Here is a 17,417-nt window from a genome sequence, read left to right as displayed (position 1 = left end):
AAATACATATGTATGTGTATCATTGTTTAAGTTAAAAAAAAAATTCTTAATTGAAATGGTGTTTTTTGGTTTGTTTACAATTTAAGTCACTTCCAAATGCTGAGGCAGTTTTTCATTTGATGGATTTATCTGCCTAACATTTAGCATGCTGCGTTTCATGCAGATGCTCAATGGTAGTAATTTATGGGTGGAGGAGCTAAACTTTATCTCCCATTCAAGCTTCCATAGGAATTTTGAAATTACCATTATAGCAAAAAAAAACTGTAGAGCACAATTACACCAAACTTGCAATGTAACTAATGTTTCTCCGACTAGTGACTTTGTAGTTTGCAGTAAATTCAGTACCTTTTATTTGCATCCCAAAAAGGTGTCTAGTGATTTGCGAGGCTGTATGTCGCTATCTATTGGTTATTTCGCTGATCATTCACAGATCATTTACTAATGCAGTTCTTCAAACCTTCAGAGGATAATATATTTGAAAAATAAATCCCATTATACATCTGACACTTTTCCTTTGTCCATTGTGAGATTCCCTATTCCCTATTCCCCAGATATGTATGAACTGATTTGCAGCTGAATTTGTCTACTGTTACATATCGGGCAATGAAGCCTGAGTCCTGAAAGTATTGGGGGTATAAGGAACAGAAGAAGCATCTCCTGATACTGAGGAGATACTGGGTTAGGTCCCACTGTGGCTGACCTTGCCCAAAAAGTAGAGATGCCATTCCAGCTCCCTACCCTCCTCACCCCTTCTGAATTTAAAGATCGGTCCATGCATCCCCAGGTATGTGAATCCTGCAAGCAGACCTTTTATATTGGATCAATTGGGATATGTGCCTTAAGAGCTATATTGACTTTAAAAAACATATCTAAAATATGATGCATTGTAAACCCTGCTTTTGTATGGCCTAAGACCAGGCAGTGCACTAATGGTCTAACTGAGAAGGTGGCTGGTACAAGGCCCCATACTATCAGCCACCTCCTGGGCTAGCACAGTGCAAGTTGGGCTGCTAGTTTCCCCTGCCAACACACACTATGCCCCACTGAGGATGTTGCAGACTATGGTCTTGACTACCTGATGAGGGGGATGAGGGAGTGGAGTGCAGGGCCTGGTTGTTGGCCATGGTCTGCTGCCAACTACAGATGTGACTGTCCAAAGACCGTGTGTAATGAGGCTTGGTCCTCAGTATGTCACTGCAGGCAGGAGAAGTGGCAAACCACTACCACAAATTGCCACAGTCCTTAAGCAACATTGGTTTGGACACAGTGAGGTTTATGTAGTGGCTCACTGAACACCCTGTGTCACAGTTGCTACATTGTGGCCACATGGGAGGTTGAGCATAGAGGCTGTAGTAAACCACACACGTTTGAGTACATTGGGCTGTCCTATAGCCCCCTCTGTTGCACCTGGCCAAAATCTGAGTGTAAAGGTGCTTTGAACCACTTGGAAGTCTGGTTCAGGGCCAACCCCTCTGGCTAATCTGTACTGTACAAGACTCAAGGTAGAACAATTATTGGGTGCTAATATTGGGTAAAGGACCGGACTTGCAGTCAAGCCCTGCAGCTAACCCCTGTTACGCACAGCAAAATATTGTGCTCAACAGGGACTGTGTGTGAAAGATGTGTATTCTTCTTTTTTTTTTTTTTTTCTTTTTTCTCAAACCTAGGAATGTGTATTGGAACCAAGAAGTGAAGTACTGCATTGTACTACTGGACTGTTAAAAATGTAGACAGTTTCTTCTGTAGAAGGAAGAGATTATTAAAGGTGTTCTCTACAAGGTACATTTAATAATGAACACTAGTTGCAAGTGGAATATTGAAGCTTTCATGAATTGAAAGTTGATTAAATAATAGGCCGTGGTAAGGCTGGGCAAAGTGGTTTGGGTCTATCAGTGATAATGAAGCCCTTATTTCATGTGAACCTATGCTTTCTACATTTCATAGATGCCTGCTAAATAGAGGTTTGTATACCACTGCATTTTGTACAGTGAAAACACTCGTACTGGTAAAATATTTATTAATTTTAGAATGTTTAAACTGGGGGTACTGTATCTTGATCTTTTGTAGCCTATCAAAAAATGATTTTCGTTTTAATAGTGAAATAAAAGGAATAGGAGGGAATTGTTTTGGCCGTATGTTCCTGTTAGTTAAAAATTGACTTTAAAAAAAGGAAAATTGATATTACAATTTATTTTTTTCAATTGTTTGCTTGTGATCATTAGAGGATGGTCAGAGTAACTGTTTTATTTTTATATATTTTAGAAGCTTCTGTGAAGTGTATGCTGTCAAATGATATTCACCCATGTGAGGTAGGATATATTTATATATATACACACCCGAATAAAAAAAAAAGAAAAGAAAAAACACATTTTTGACTGCTTCATTTATCTATGTAAATTCAATATGTACAATCCTGAGCGTGGTGGACAGATTCATCTGATCAAATCTGCAGAGACATTTTGCAAAGGGCTGCAATGGGCTTATTTGCAACCCCCTTGTTGGAGCAGCATCTGAATCTAGATATCCAGGCACTAGTGTTGAAAATTAGTTTGTTGCTTGGCAGATAGCAAGTTGGTAGTCTTAGTGAAAGGTTTAAGGCATAGATATCCTAATTGTGAGGAAAGAACTCAAATGTGACCATTTGGATTTAAATGAGGCGAGTTGGTAGGTGTTTATCACAGTGCAGACTATAGAGAAGCTGACCTACTTTAGTGGGCGCAAGATGAATTATGGAAAGGGCAATCATTGACACGTGATTTATTTTGGCTGATGTTCAGGTTAGTAAAGCAGTCTATTGGGAAGTTTCTTTGATTTCATTTTCACACCTTGGTTTTCTGGAGAAATTGGAAGGATTTTAGTTGGCAGTCAAATAAAACATTGAAATAGTGATATACATCTAGAGCAAGTCAGCTGTTGAGTATGCTTTTAATGTCATTTGTAAAGAAAATTTGTTTTCAGGCACTGGACCTTTCATAAATTCAATGCTTGATTCCCCCATCAGATAGGGAAGTCTCTTTTAGTAGTGGTAAATATTAAAACACTAGCATTAACTCAAATATTTACATAGTTTCGCCTAAACTCTCTTTAATGAGAAGAATAGGCGTTGAACCCCACTTTACCCAGAAGCTTCCATAGCTTCAGAGTTCCTGCTCTACCTGGGTGAAAGAAGGAAACTCTGGATGTTTTCAGGAGCTAAATTTCTGACCGCTATAGATATGAGATTTACAAGTGTGTTTTTTTTAATTTTCTATTCCTTTCTCTCTCGGGCATCTATTTCGCCCCCTCCATGTCCCTGAACTTTGATTTTAGTTTTCACTTGTTGCTAATTACTAAATGTTGTGTGACTTAGGACCGTCCATGATAGGTGTGCTCAAACTGCTCAACAGGCATAAAAATAAAATATTTCCAAAAAATGAACACAAGGGCGTAAAACAAGAAAAAAGATTCACTCAGCGTCTTAAGAATTATCAAGAAAATATCAGAGTGAAACACCATTCTCAAGATCAGATTGTCGTAAGAAAACCATGTAGTTACCCTCGACAGCTAGAGTTCTATCAGCAGTATGTAGTTTCCACTGATGTACTGTTAGCAGATTGCCTCATCATTGGGTCTTACCTCCACCAGGAGAAAGTCTCGCTATATACATGGTGGGATAGGTGAAAGAGTGCAGTGACTTAAAATTATCTCATATCCCAGAGGATTTTTTATTTATTGAAAATAGGCTGGGGCAAGATTTAAAGAAGTGAGACTTGTTATGGATGAGTTATATACTTGATCTACAAATGTGGTCTACTTGCTTCAGCCTACTTGCGCCAGGGTAAGTTGTATGCTTTCTTCAGGACCTCAATATACCGTATCCCAATAGTGCCACGTGGGGAAAACCACACTGGAGCTTAACGGTAAGTGCACTGACTTATTTTGTCTGGATAATGAATCACTATTCCCTAACTGATAAAAGGTAACATCAGTACAGATGGTCAAATTAATGTATTTAAAACAAGTCACTTAATACCTCCAATTAATCCAAAAATGGAATTCAGTGTATTGATTTGTGAGGCAGGCTGTTAATTCATATCACTTGTATGTACAACACCCATTGTGTGTATCATGGACAGCAAATAAAGGTAACTATCATCAGGTGGGTACTCGCAGATGTGATAGATTTAATATGACAATAGGCTACCCTTAATGCAATAGTTAAGAGCATTCCCTACTGCTCAAGGGGAGTCGCACCTTTCATAGCTTGTTGGGGGTTGTCATTTGGTTTTCTTTTTTGGGGGGGGGAGGAATAGTCCGTCTGTGCAGGTGTTCTGGGTGAATCTGGTGACTAGAGTGCGGACGGCAGTGCCCATCCAGTGTCCACTGGAACCTGCCATTTGTTGGGAGACATTCATGAGCCAGAAGGTCAGAAAATGAGATTTAAGTTTTTGCATTTTACTGTTACTGCTGGCTAGATGTTGTATGGCGATCACTTGGATGGGGCAGACACGCCCCAGCTTCAAGCAATGAGTGGGTAATGTGGCAGAGTGGGCAATGGCAGAGGAGGTGTGGCTGAGAAAATGTAGGCATAGTGTGGGAAATTATCCTGAGAATTAGAGTGAGTTGATTGTTCATCGTTTTAGACCCTAACTGATTCCTGAAAGGCCTCATCTGTTGAGAAGGGAAGGGTGGGTGAGGGGACAGTTCCTCTGCCACCCTTGACACTTGAAGGTTTTTTAGGACTTAAACCTACTTTGCTTGGTTAACTTGTGTGGAATGGGCTTAGGCTTCTGTTTGTCTAATGTCTTAAATACACCTTTCCCTTACAGATATGCTGATGTCATGTATGCCCTGTAACAGTTATTGATGGCCTTAGTTGATGTGTTTGTTATTGTACTTCTGCACTGTAAACTCTCAAAAGATGTTTAACAAAAATTACAGGTTAGCAATCACACATCTACCAAATTAAGGCATCCCCATGTGGTGGATACAGTAAAATTTGTAAATGTACATTCACCCTATGCCTCTGAAATTTCTTACTCATGGGTGTAGTTTGATGCTGTAGATGCCTCTACAGAGCATTTCATACATATACACCTGCAGCAGTGCATAAACATTATCAAGCTTCTAGTAATTTAGAAATACCTTTAACTTGTGAACATCGAAACTGGTTTGGGGGGCAGTTACACTATATGCCACTAAATGTCTAACTGGGTTACCCCTAAGTAATGAAGGGACTAGCTGGCATGTGAGAGCATTGTTTAGACCACAACCTAATCCATCGAATTTGCAGGTTGTAGATGTAGTACTATTACTAAACTGATAGCTGGTAAGAGGCAACTTGGACAGTATGTACTACAGCCAGTTGCCAGAGCACCTCCAGTAGACTGTACCACAAGGCCAGGTTGCCAGACAGGCAGTTAGTCCACTGACTATTGTTAATGCGTTTGACCTTAATAAGTAAACTTACAAGGGTACGCGTATAGGTCGATGAACCTTTTGACTCGCAATTTTAGATGTTATTACCATAGCTCCAGTACATAATAACCAGTACACTATCAATAATCAACAACAATCAATAATCAATGGAGTCAGTAACTGTGACACACCATGACCTTTCAGTCATGAATAACTACACCTTCTAGTAAAAGTTAAAATATTTATTTCCCTATATTGACAATGTTAAGGTCATGTAGATTAATCTCAATATCAAATGAAACACATACAGAAACAATACTGGCTGTCCAAAGCGGCGGAAGAAACGTAATCTTATCAAAGCTTGAACTACAACACATTCTAAGGTTATGGTGCAAACTAGTAGCAGTCAACTGCATCAAAGTAAATACGTATATTCAGATTCAGCAGAGAAATTCATCAAGCATTATTCCCTATTATCACATTTTAATTAGTAAGGATCCTTAACTAACCTCAGATTAGCATCAGCATGTTGGGCTTCATGCAAAACAATTTAGTAACACAAATTTGGAAAACATCTAAATATGGCTCTGTCAAAACAGTGCAGTTGGTACCCAGAAAGGAAAAGCAAATATACATAATCAACAGTCAAATTCATAATACCTATCCTCAGTGTGGATCAGCAAGCAGAGTTAGTCTTCGTCCTCAGGACATCAGTCGATCAGCAAAGCATCAGGATTCAGCATCAAAGTTCAGAAAACGCAAAGTCTTTAAGCATTAAAGTTAAGCACGCCTCCTGTCAAGACGCACAAGAAATATTGACCTTTCGGGCAGCAAGAAAATGAACGATGAACCTAATGGCCAAATGCAGAATGCTGGTTTTTTCTCAGTGCAGTGTTAAATCAAAACTACTAAAACTACTTACCAAATCCCTATTGGTCAGTTAATCGCATGTTCACACTTTATCCAATAAAACTAAAATTCCAAATCTATGAATTCTACCAGAACTCTGTTCGCACGCCGTTGACTGGTTGTCCTGCAATATCTTCATCATCCGGCTTGTCGGTTAACAATATTGTTACAGCTTCCACTCCAGTCACTATCTCCATTGTTATTCTCCTGAGAAAGTCAGTCTCACACGCATTACACACAAAATGTTACCTTAACAAGAACAGCATCTTCTAGCAGTCGGTTCTCATAAGAAAGCTTCCGTTATGAGCACATTTAAACAATACAATAAAAATCAGTAACTCTCTAGGACAGCCATTCATTAAACGTTAAGAAATACAGCTTTGACAGGAGGCCAAAATGCTTGCTAAGTTCAGGCCTACCATTAATAAAACTAGGACATAATACATAACCCTTAATATGACATATTACATTAGTCAGACATATATTCAACTTTTGACAATATTAGTCCACTAGTAAGTACACTTTGTGAACGTTGGCAGCTACTCTTCGTAATCACATTTTCAAATGCGTGCATTATTTTTCTACATTATATTTTCTACACAAACCCCTTATTCAGAATACATGAATACCCATTAATTTTTATTAATATACCTGTGCTAGCAGTATGAACACAGTTATGGACAAGAAGCAAGGAAATTGCATTCTGGATTGCTCTAAATACATACCAGCTAGAAGCAGGCTATCCTCGCAGTACTCCCGGTCTTTCCCTTTGACTAGTGCTGCCTGTTGAAGAGTGCAATATATTTGGAAGTATATTTGCAAGTATCTATACTACAACACATGGCAAATCCTCAATAGCAGTACTACCAGATGTATTCAAACAAGTACAAAATGAGCACTGAGTTGACCTGGCTCTTGATTTAAGGATGAAATTAATGGAAAATTTTGAGGCTGATTTCTTAATCATTCTGAGTAAAATTTGCAGAAAGGCCGCAAGCTCTTGCAATATGCCAGAGAATTGTAGTGGTTTCTGTTCAGAAATGTAAATGGGTGCTGCTGAAAATTTCTAAAAACCTACATCTGTGTGCAATGACCTCTTGATCACAAGCAGTCCAACCACATCTCAAAACAAAGTAAGATTGACCGTTCTATAAAAGAAAAAGCTAGGAAGAAGCAGAGACAAAGACTCAGGAGTCCAATTTGAAGGGCGGTGATTAAATTATTAAGCTGGATTGTCACCTATATACGGAGGCCATTCAACTAGTCCTCTTCAGGACTCTGTCCGTAAAAGGGCAAAGATGGCTGGACAGCCAGAATATTGCAGAAAGGAGGAGTATGCCAAGCAGAAACTATAATCAGGAAGCAATAAAGACAGACTAACTAAAAACATGCCCTGTAAACTTAGATTTCTGTGGAACGTGACTTGTGTGATAGCGCGTTTAGATAGCACAGCAGAAGTGGTAGTTGTTTGCCAGACTCTAAGTGCTTCTAGTGGTGAATCTAGCTGATGAAGTTAAACAGGGTGAGACACCAGATGAGCATGTAAGCCCTTCAGATATGGATTTCAATGTAAAAATACCAATTGAGTGGGATATACCATGCACAATTAAAGCTGTATTCAGGCCAGTTATCCAGTGTTTGACATTCTTGCAGAAGAGGACTTGCCTTCATAAGGGTTGTGCCCAAGCTGAAGAGGTAGTAATGCTAGCATTATCTTAGATCTGCAATATCAGACATAGTGCCTTCTAGTTATACAGTGAACCCCCTTCTCTTTCAGGATTTAAAACCTGAAGCTGTCTTGTAGAGTAGTCTTAGACTATAAAAAGTTGATCTTACACCACTACCTATGCAGTCCAAACCATTCATAGCACAGGACTTGACAGTCTGGTGCAGAAGAAATACAACACAACCTTGATCAATTCCTAATGGTATTTTCAGTCAAAACATAGCATCAGAATGTGAGTATCTAACGGTTTCTCATTTCACTGATATTAATTTAGTTTTAAAAGATTGCCTATGTGCTTTATTAATAGTTCAGTTTGTTTGCAGCATGTATTATGGAGAACTTGCATAAAAGATCCTGAGATGCTATCCTGTACTGATTAATTTACCTCTCAGACACCTGGCTATGATGGACTGTTAGTGCCATTCTGATCGCACACAGTTAAAAATTAGTCATATTTTTTTTTTAAAAACATTTTTCTTAGATAAGTTATCCAGTGATGGTGGGTATCTGGCACGGACCTCTTCCAGATGTGTGCCAATTTACAGCCTCCAAGCTATTAACAAAATTACAGGGAGGTGTTACTTGCCACACTATGCTGAGCGAGTGAAGCCCTCCTACCAACTAAGTTCTCTTGTGTTTTCTGAAAGAGGGAGAAACAAAACAAACCTACTTGTTATAATTGTGTACAATGCCTCCAGCTACACATGCATTGTTTACAATGAGAGGGATACCATTCCCATAGCTTAGAAATCACATTTGTATTCAACAGCCGAGACATGCTTTGCTCCAATAGAGAACATTCTTACTGTGGTGCAGAGCCATATGGAAAGAGTACCATTGGTGCAAGGGAAATGGGTCATTGTGGTCTCTCCTATTCCTGAACTAGAAGCAGCAAGAAAAGCAAGCATTCCTAATGCTTTTGCTTTACACCTGTGTTGGGTGCAATGGGCTGCCTCATTAAATGCAGTTGATGTAAAATTTGAGTATGATCGGACTGTGCACCCAAGAATTGATAAATTACGCACAAATGATACTGCAGGATGATGGCATTTTGCCTGTTTAGGACTACAGTAGCGTGTTATACATAGCTCTGCTCATAACTCCTGATGGGGATATTTAAACTGGGTGACATATGGGACACCGGGAGTAGGTGGCTTTACACTTTGAAAGAGCTAAAACAATACGAACTAGTGGAGACAGTGCTATAGATACAGGTGAAACCTGCTCTGACACTTTGAGAATAGATTGCGTGATGTGGCAATGAGACTCCACTGGAATACACTCTTGGCAGTCCCGCTCCACAGGCATTGGGGTGTTCCATTTATTACATTATACTTACTAATAGCCAACCCTGTTACTGCTGTTGAAAGAAAATTGGGAAAGTGGCCTCTGTGTTCTAGAGGCTGGTGTCTTGGGGAGGCAAGTGGACACCCTAGGGAAGTGGTCCCCCAGCCCGGACTCTGCCTAGTCCAGCTAAAGATCCTTAGAGCATACTACACCAGGACTATCATGTACTGTATGGGGAGTTCAGAAACTGATGTGTGCCTGAGCAGGTGCCGACAAACTGGTATGTGCATCAGGTCCTAGTCGGATCAATTGTTTTGCCAACTCTCCCAGGTGATGGTTGAGACTAACATTGAGACTGGGGCTGACAGATCTAGCCATTGGGGGAGCAGCCACTGTGCAAATAATCTTCAATGTTGTCCTGATGGTGATTAGAATGGGCACTATATTGTGGGGCAGCCAGAAGGTTTCAACCATAAACCACTGGTTGGTTAAGTTAGCGTGGTGCATGCTGGTGGAGAAATCTAAGACCAGAGTGTGTCTGAGGACATTTGATAAGGATTGAGGCTCATGGCAAGTATTCAGAGACATGTAATAGCTCATCGTAGACTTGATGGGTGTGAGGGCACTGATATTGGTTCATCGCCAATACAATGGGTAAGACCCTTGTTGAGAACTATCATGGCACCTGTGGGGGACAGGTTTGTGGGGTCTTTTAAGCTGGTTTAGTTTTACACTGCTGAGAAGATTGTGTGGTTTGTATTGGAAGTGTGTTGACTTGTATCTTATGGTTTGCACCAGCTGTAAACGCTTTAAAGTTATAAATAAGAGACTGATTTCAAGCTGCTGCATACACACATTAAAACTTTGTTTGCACTTTACAGTTTGAACGTCATGCCTTGTTGCTTGCACTAGAGGACTGATGTGCCTGTTCAGACCCTAGTAGTGATGGATTCATTCTTTTTTGTGCTAGGGTATAGTGTTGATTTATCACACTGGCAACTGGACAGATCCTGAAATTCAAAAGCAAAATCAGTAAACAAATCTGAGGAAATATTGCTGCCTTTAATAGAAGTTTCCAGGGGTCCCTGTCAACACCCCATGGCCCATAAAGCTGAAGGAGTTCACACTAAAGGGAACTGTGTATTCTGCTTGTCCGGGAAAGCAGCTCTACTATGCGGCTATCCTAACCCAATCTTAAACTAAGATTGACACAGATGTTCTGGCAGTGATTCAGACAGCTAAACTGAAAACACCTGATGGCTTTCCTTGATAATACTCTGTTCATACCTGGAGAAGGAAATAGACATTTTCCTAATGAGTGAGTTAAATCCAGTATAATTAAGGTAGCTCGTGGAGGCTTAGTGGCTGCCCATGCTGGAATGACCGTCTTTATAACCATGTTTCATCAAAGATGCTGGTGACCATACCTAAACTAAGAACTGTGTGAGGTAGTGTAATATCTGCCACCAAATAAAACATTCCTCGATTTCAAGACCACTGCAGCCTCCACTTAGTCTTATGGGGTAATTTTCCTCTATTACATTGGGTCAATCAGATTGATTGTTGATTCATGCTGCTGATTCCTGTGGCTTTGGCATTAAAGAAATGCTAATGCTTAAGCAGTCAAATCACATGCAGAGCTTGGTGGCAGTGCGAGCAGGTCATAACTTTGATCTAGACAATAGTGCTGTATTCTCTGCATTTAGGGATGCTGTAGCTGCTTGTGGAGCATGATTGCAATACTCCGGTCCATTTTCCTTGGAAAGCAACTGGTTTATAGTGTGTGAACTGTACGCCTAAACAAGCCTTGACTGCTGGGGTATTACGTACAGGACTTAGTTGTTTACATAATATGCATAGAGTTCAGAGAGTAATAATTTGCCTGTAGTAGTATTAGGTGGTCACACTTCATATGAGATGCTCTTTGGAGTATCTTTGTATGTACTCAATCTTGATAGTCCTGAAAAGGTGGCAGCAGACCGTTTGACCTGGACAAACGGTTAACTGTCTTGTAGAATGTCCAAAAGGTCAGTGAAAAGCTATTTAATATGAAGCATTTGATTACCTTCCATTGAATATAGGGTTTCTAATGCTGCTGATTTGTGGCTCACCAAAGTGAGCTGGTTGCAGAAAAGATCCCAGATAAGCAAGGGTTTGGCCTGTCTTACGCACCTCCCATTCCAATTCTTGGGGTAGAAGGTACATAAGCTGTAATCCTGCCTCTGCCACCTGGTTAAAAACAAAACAGAAAGGTGTGTGTCTCTTTTTAAAGAAATTAAAGCATTATGGGGGCTGATAGTGTTCAGCCTAACCCCCTCCCCCACCACCCCCACCCCATTCACTTTGAAACCAAAGTTCCTTTGGAATAGAACCTCCCTGCCTCTCCCGACTCTGGCCTCTTCTAGGGGTAGTTCCTACAGTCGAGCTGGAGTCTTGAGTCCCATTCACGGGACTATAGAGCCTGTTTTTCCAGCTTTACACCACTACCAAATTCCTCTGTGCAAGCTGATGCTGTGACTTCAACAATACCTATGGTCTCGACATACAGGTCTAGTGTATTTTGAGAAGCCCTGGGCCAAAATCCATTGAGATGTTATCACTGCAGGAAATTGCATTGTAGGACAATGATTCAGATGTACATTTTGGATGAAATGTCATGCCAACACGCTCAATAGTTCTCCCATGTCACCAATAGTTTCCTGGTGGTTTTGAGACCGATATTGAATGCCGCCCTGATCTCATTTCTGGATTGCTGCTGGAGTCTGCATTAGCATGATAGTCCACATTAAGAGTCCGCTTTACTGTTCATACATGAACACCGTGTTCCTGATTAAACAGTGGCGTTTCCCATGATTCCGAAATTGCAACTGCGTTTTTCTCAGAGCATGTCTGGATCATCATTTTGTGAACATCCCAGCATATCAAGGGCTGGAGTGTGTTTTGGGAAAAGGTTCCCCATCAAATCCTGGGACCTAATAAGTTGTTAAAACTTATGTGCTAACTATATTAGTCTGTAGTTGTGCCTGGTTCCTTTTCAGATCAATGGGACAGGAAAGTTGTTAAGAGAATGATTAAAGAATTACCAGTGCAAACTGTGCTCAACAATAACGATCCCTATGTAAATGCTAACCATAATGACGAATGTACTTTTGCCCATTACTACATTTACAGAGCTAACCCTTTCCCCCCCCCCCCCCCCCCCAAAAAAAAAATGTAGAAGTTTACACAGTGGGAACACTGCCGAGGTTCTGCCCATAATTAGCCTTCAACATTTCAAGAGATTCCCTTAGTTCAGCAGTGCCAGCAGATCACACCCAGCTACTTTTCATTATTCCTACAAACCAGGAGCACTCAAAAAGAATCTGACTTGCAACAAACTGATGATATACTTCGGTGAATTTGTTGGAAACCGTGGAATACAAGCCTATGCCTATTGAAAATAAAATATTAATGAGTAGTGTTTTGGGAATAATTTTGGTAACTCCAGGATACTGAAGACCTATTTCGAGCATAATACCTAGACAAATCATTTTTCTAAGGAGTGCAGTAGACCACTTATATGAAACTTGAATCCTTGGATACTTAAACACCTGGTATTCCAGAAATGTATTTGACCTGGTTTTCAAATTGGCAATGGAAAGGAAATGTTTCATGACTTTAAATTAAATGATCCAAAATGTTACCTGCAATTTACCATGCCACATCCTGAAGGGATAACTGTATGGCCAATTGAAACTGTTCTGTGTATGCAGATTTCTTTCTAAGATTCCTAGTCCTTTAACCCCTTCGCTGCCAGGCTCCCCCCCCCCCCTTCCCATCAGGTGGCAGGCCTTTTTTGGCTATTTGGAGCAGTTTGCTCTTAGGCCCTCATAACTTTGTCCATATAAGCTACCCACACCAAATTTGTGTCCTTTTTTCCAACATCCTAGGTATTCTAGAGGTACCCAGAGTTTGTGGGTTACCCCGAAGGAGACCAAGAAATTAACAAAACTACAGCGAAAATTTAGGCTTGTGATTTATTTATTTTTTTTTTTTTTTTTTTTTCTTCCCTGAAAATGGCATCAGCAAAGGGTTTGCGGTGCTAAAATCACTATCTTCCCAGCTTTCATGAATAGGTGGAGTTGAATCAGAAAACCAAATTGTTCAACACAATTTTGGCATTTTACTGGGACTTACCCATTTTTACAATTTTTTTATGCTTTTAGCCTCCTTCCAGTTAGTGACAGAAATGGGTATGAAACCAATACTAGATCCCGGAGAGCTAAACATTTCTGAAAAGTATTTAACATTCTGAATTCAGCAAGGGGTCATTTGTGTAGATCCTACAAGGTTTTCCTACAGAAAATAACAGCTGAAATAAAAAAATATTGAAATTGAGCTGAAAAAAACAGCCAGTCTTCTCCACTTTTTACTTTAACCTTTTCCTGTGATGTCAGATTTGTGAAAGCAAAATACAGTTACGTCTGCTGGACTCTTCTGGTTGCGGGATATATAGGAATTGCAGGTTCATTATTGAATCTGGACAACTACGGTTCTTAAAGGAGCTGCACCTTGCAATAGGTTTTCATTGTATACCTGGTATACAGCAATTCATTTGGTGAAATATAAAGAGTGGAAAAATAGGTATCAGGGAAAGCTTTGTATTTCCCAAATGTGCAAATAACCACTGCTTTTCAACACCTTATCTTGTGCCCATCTCTGAATACTTGGGTCCCTATACTAGCATGTGAATTGCAGGGCATTTCTCAAATAGTCATGTTTTTTACACACACTTTTGGAAGGAAAAAATGTAGAGAAAGGCAAGGGGCAATAACACTTGTTCTGCTATTGTTACCCCCCCCCCCCTCCCCACCCCAAGTCTCCCGATAAAAAATGGTACCTCACTTGCGTCGGTAGGCCTAATGCGTGCAACAGGAAACGCAACATGGACACATCACATTTTTACATTGAAAACCAGCGTATCTTTTGGAAAGTGCCTAGCTGTGGATTTTGATCTCTAGCTCAGCCGGCACCTAGGAAAACCTACCAAACTGGTGTTTTTTGTTTTTTTAAACTAGACATCTAGGGGAATCCATGAAGGGATGACTTGTGGGGCTCTTACCAGGTTCTGTTACTCAGAATCCTTTGCAAACCTCAATTTTGCCAAAAAAACACTTTTTTCTCACATTTCGGTGCCAAAGCTCTGGAATGTGAGAGGAGCCACAAATTTACTTCCACCCAGTGTTCCCCCAAGTCTCCAGATCAAAAATGGTACCTCACTTTTGGGGGTGAAGGGGGGGGGGGAACCTGCTCCTGAGCTCAGCAGCGATATAGAGAAACCTACCAAACACAAACATTTCTGAAAACTAGACACCCGATGAAATCCTGGGAGGTGTGACTTGCGTGGATCCCACAGTGTTTTCTTACCCAAGAATCATCAGCAAACCTCAAATTTAGCTAAAAAGGACATTTTTCCCACACTTGTGTGTGACAAATCTCCTACCACCCAACATTCCCCCCAGTTTCCCGGTAAAAATGATACCTCACTTGTGTAGGTGGGCCAAGTGCCTGACAGTGAAGTGCCAAAAATATGTAGAAATTGAGGTGGGACCAAAGCGGGTCCAAAAGGGCAGTTTGGGGGGGAAAAAACATTTTAAGGCTGACAAGTGGGGCATAATTTTTATTGGTATAGATGTGACAATGCTGGGTGGTAGGAATTTTGTGGATTCCTGTGGATTTTGGAAGGTTCCATCACAAAAATGTGGGAAAAATGTGTAATTTCCAGCAAAGGTGGAGGTTTGCAGGGCATTGTGGGTAAGAAAATGGTGCAGTGTGCATGTGAAGCACACCACCCTGGACTCACCCAGATGTTTAGTTTTCCAATGCGTCAAGGTCTTGTGGATTTTTCTACATGGCAGCGTCCCAAAGTCCAAAAAGTGCAGCCCTCGCCTTTCGAAGTGGGACGATTTTAGAGTTAGACAAGCTCTTATGGTCCAAATGTAAAACCAAAATCGAAAATAATCAAATGTCATCTTGCTTGCCATGGGATAAGATGTTTTAGTGTGCAGGGGGAGAGCTGAAAGACTGTTACCCCCTTCAGTTGGGGTGGGGGCATGTTTTAGTTTATACTGCTGGTCTCCTATAATCGTTATGATAATTGAAATGACACTTTGACACCAATAATTTAGTCTTATTGATGCATTAGTGTGTGCCAGCCCCGCATTTGTCATCTTAATCGAAGACAAAAAAAAAAATCAGATTAGATATTACAAAAACTCTGGTATCTGACCATAGTTAGAGAGGGACATTCACTGAAACAATCCAATCGGAGATCATGCTAGTTTGCAGCACCTACAAGCCTCAGTCTGAGAAGATATTTGCCTTCATTCTGTTGCTGTTTATTTTACAGTCCCAAACAAGCTGCAAGAAGAGCTGACTCACTGTTTCAGAACAAACTCTGGTGTGCTGTGCGATTTGTCTTGAGAAACTTTAACAGTACCTTGCATTTGATGCTTCAACTAACATTGGCATAGCACACAGAAGTTAAAATGCTAAAAATTCAGTTAGCACTGTTAGAAATGTACATGCAATTTTTGCTAGTCATAACTGGTTTTGCTGCCTTCTTTATTGCATTCTGTGGTTTCCATCCATATTTTATGAAAGAGCACGTTTAAAATAAGCATTGTGAAATAATTGTCCTATTTCTGAGTGCTATTTTGGGTGTTATCCATTCATGAAATTGTTTTGAGTTCTACTGTGTCCCCAAATTCATCTTCTGGTCTTGATCATTACCAGTAAACACTTCCTGCAGAGAATTGCTCTTTGGGTTGTGTATGTTTTGCAGTTCGACATGTTTTTTTCCAATTGGTATTGGTGCACTAAGTCCTTGCAGCAGGAGGCGAGGAGGTTAAGAAATCTGAACCCTGCAGCTCAGCCTGGGGCTAGGAGATGTGGAATGTACCAGTCTGATATACACTATGCCCCACATACTGCACCATGTTAAGTCTGTTGTCAAATTGCTAATTTAGCAAGGACTCATTCATGATATCAGTATTTTTCAGTTTCTGAACAGGAGATATTTGCCAGAAGGCGACTGCATTAAGAAAGAGCTTGTCAAATCAAAACCTTGGGACTCTGATTACGCTGGAAAGCCTCAAGCTCTGCAGCCTTGGAACATACTTACTAAGGAGGCGGACCCAAAGATGCATCAACCAATTCCAGTTCAAAACCCTCCAAAGCAAAGCAGGGCTACGAATTTCATTCCAAAAGAAAAATCCTGGAAAGAAAGTATTGACCGAAAATTGCCATTACCTGTTCAAGGCCCGCAGTCCTCAGTTCAAGGCCCGCAGTCCTCAGTTCAAGGCCCGCAGTCCTCAGTTCAAGGCCCGCAGTCCTCAGTTCAAGGCCCGCAGTCCTCAGTTCAAGGCCCGCAGTCCTCAGTCCCAGTAATGCAGACACCAAAGCAACGGGGAGTAACAAATCTTATACCAAAGGAAGTTCTAAGACCGAAAGTTGAAGTCCCACCCAAAGAGGTAAGTTGGATATAATTTCATTGTTTGTTTTTAGGGAATGTTATTACCTTAAAAAATTCATTTTTCAGTTTTTGGTCAACTGCATTTCTTTATTAAGTTCCAAGTGTTAATTGAATTCTATTGCATCTCGGCTGTTCAGTTTACAACTGAAATGTTTGCAAAAGGAATGTACCATGCTGAATTTGGTTAAGAATGTGTAGGCCCAGACTTCCATTGTTCGTAACAAAGGAGATCTGGGTGAGCACAGATTTGTTTTTAAAAGATTTTATTGATTTTTGCGGTAACAAACAAAACACCAATGTGTAAAGTACAAAGTAATCAGCTAATCAGTCAACAATGCTGTTTCAGCTACTCCCAGGTAACCTTCCCTCCCCCCCCCCCCAATTCATGCCTCCCTTCATTGCATCATCATAACCAGAGTCCGGTATGGTCTGTTGCTGCCAGATCTGTTAGGCAGATGGCATCTAACTCCTGCAGGTGGCATTAGTCCACAGTGGGGCAGTCATCCCTGATCTGAGGTGGTAGTCTGCCGTCATGGGACTCAGAGCAGCATTCCTGGCAGGAAGGCATCTGAGTGTATTAAACTT

At 40.6% G+C, this 17,417-nt stretch overlaps 1 protein-coding gene across 2 annotated transcripts in view; it reads left to right on the top strand.

Annotated features, from left to right (window-relative positions):
• CAPRIN2 (caprin family member 2) overlaps positions 1 to 17,417 on the top strand; it is a 743,926-nt gene that overhangs the window by 209,442 nt on the left and 517,067 nt on the right. For both annotated transcript variants that reach the window (XM_069228195.1, XM_069228194.1), the window contains exons 8-9: positions 2,263 to 2,309; positions 16,360 to 16,830. In XM_069228195.1, the coding sequence (XP_069084296.1) occupies positions 2,263 to 2,309; positions 16,360 to 16,830 (518 nt within the window). The remainder of the gene's footprint in view (positions 1 to 2,262; positions 2,310 to 16,359; positions 16,831 to 17,417) is intronic.

Source organism: Pleurodeles waltl, chromosome 4_1 (assembly GCF_031143425.1).
Source record: "Pleurodeles waltl isolate 20211129_DDA chromosome 4_1, aPleWal1.hap1.20221129, whole genome shotgun sequence".
NCBI lineage: Eukaryota > Metazoa > Chordata > Amphibia > Caudata > Salamandridae > Pleurodeles > Pleurodeles waltl.
This window is presented reverse-complemented; position numbering and strand designations above follow the sequence as displayed.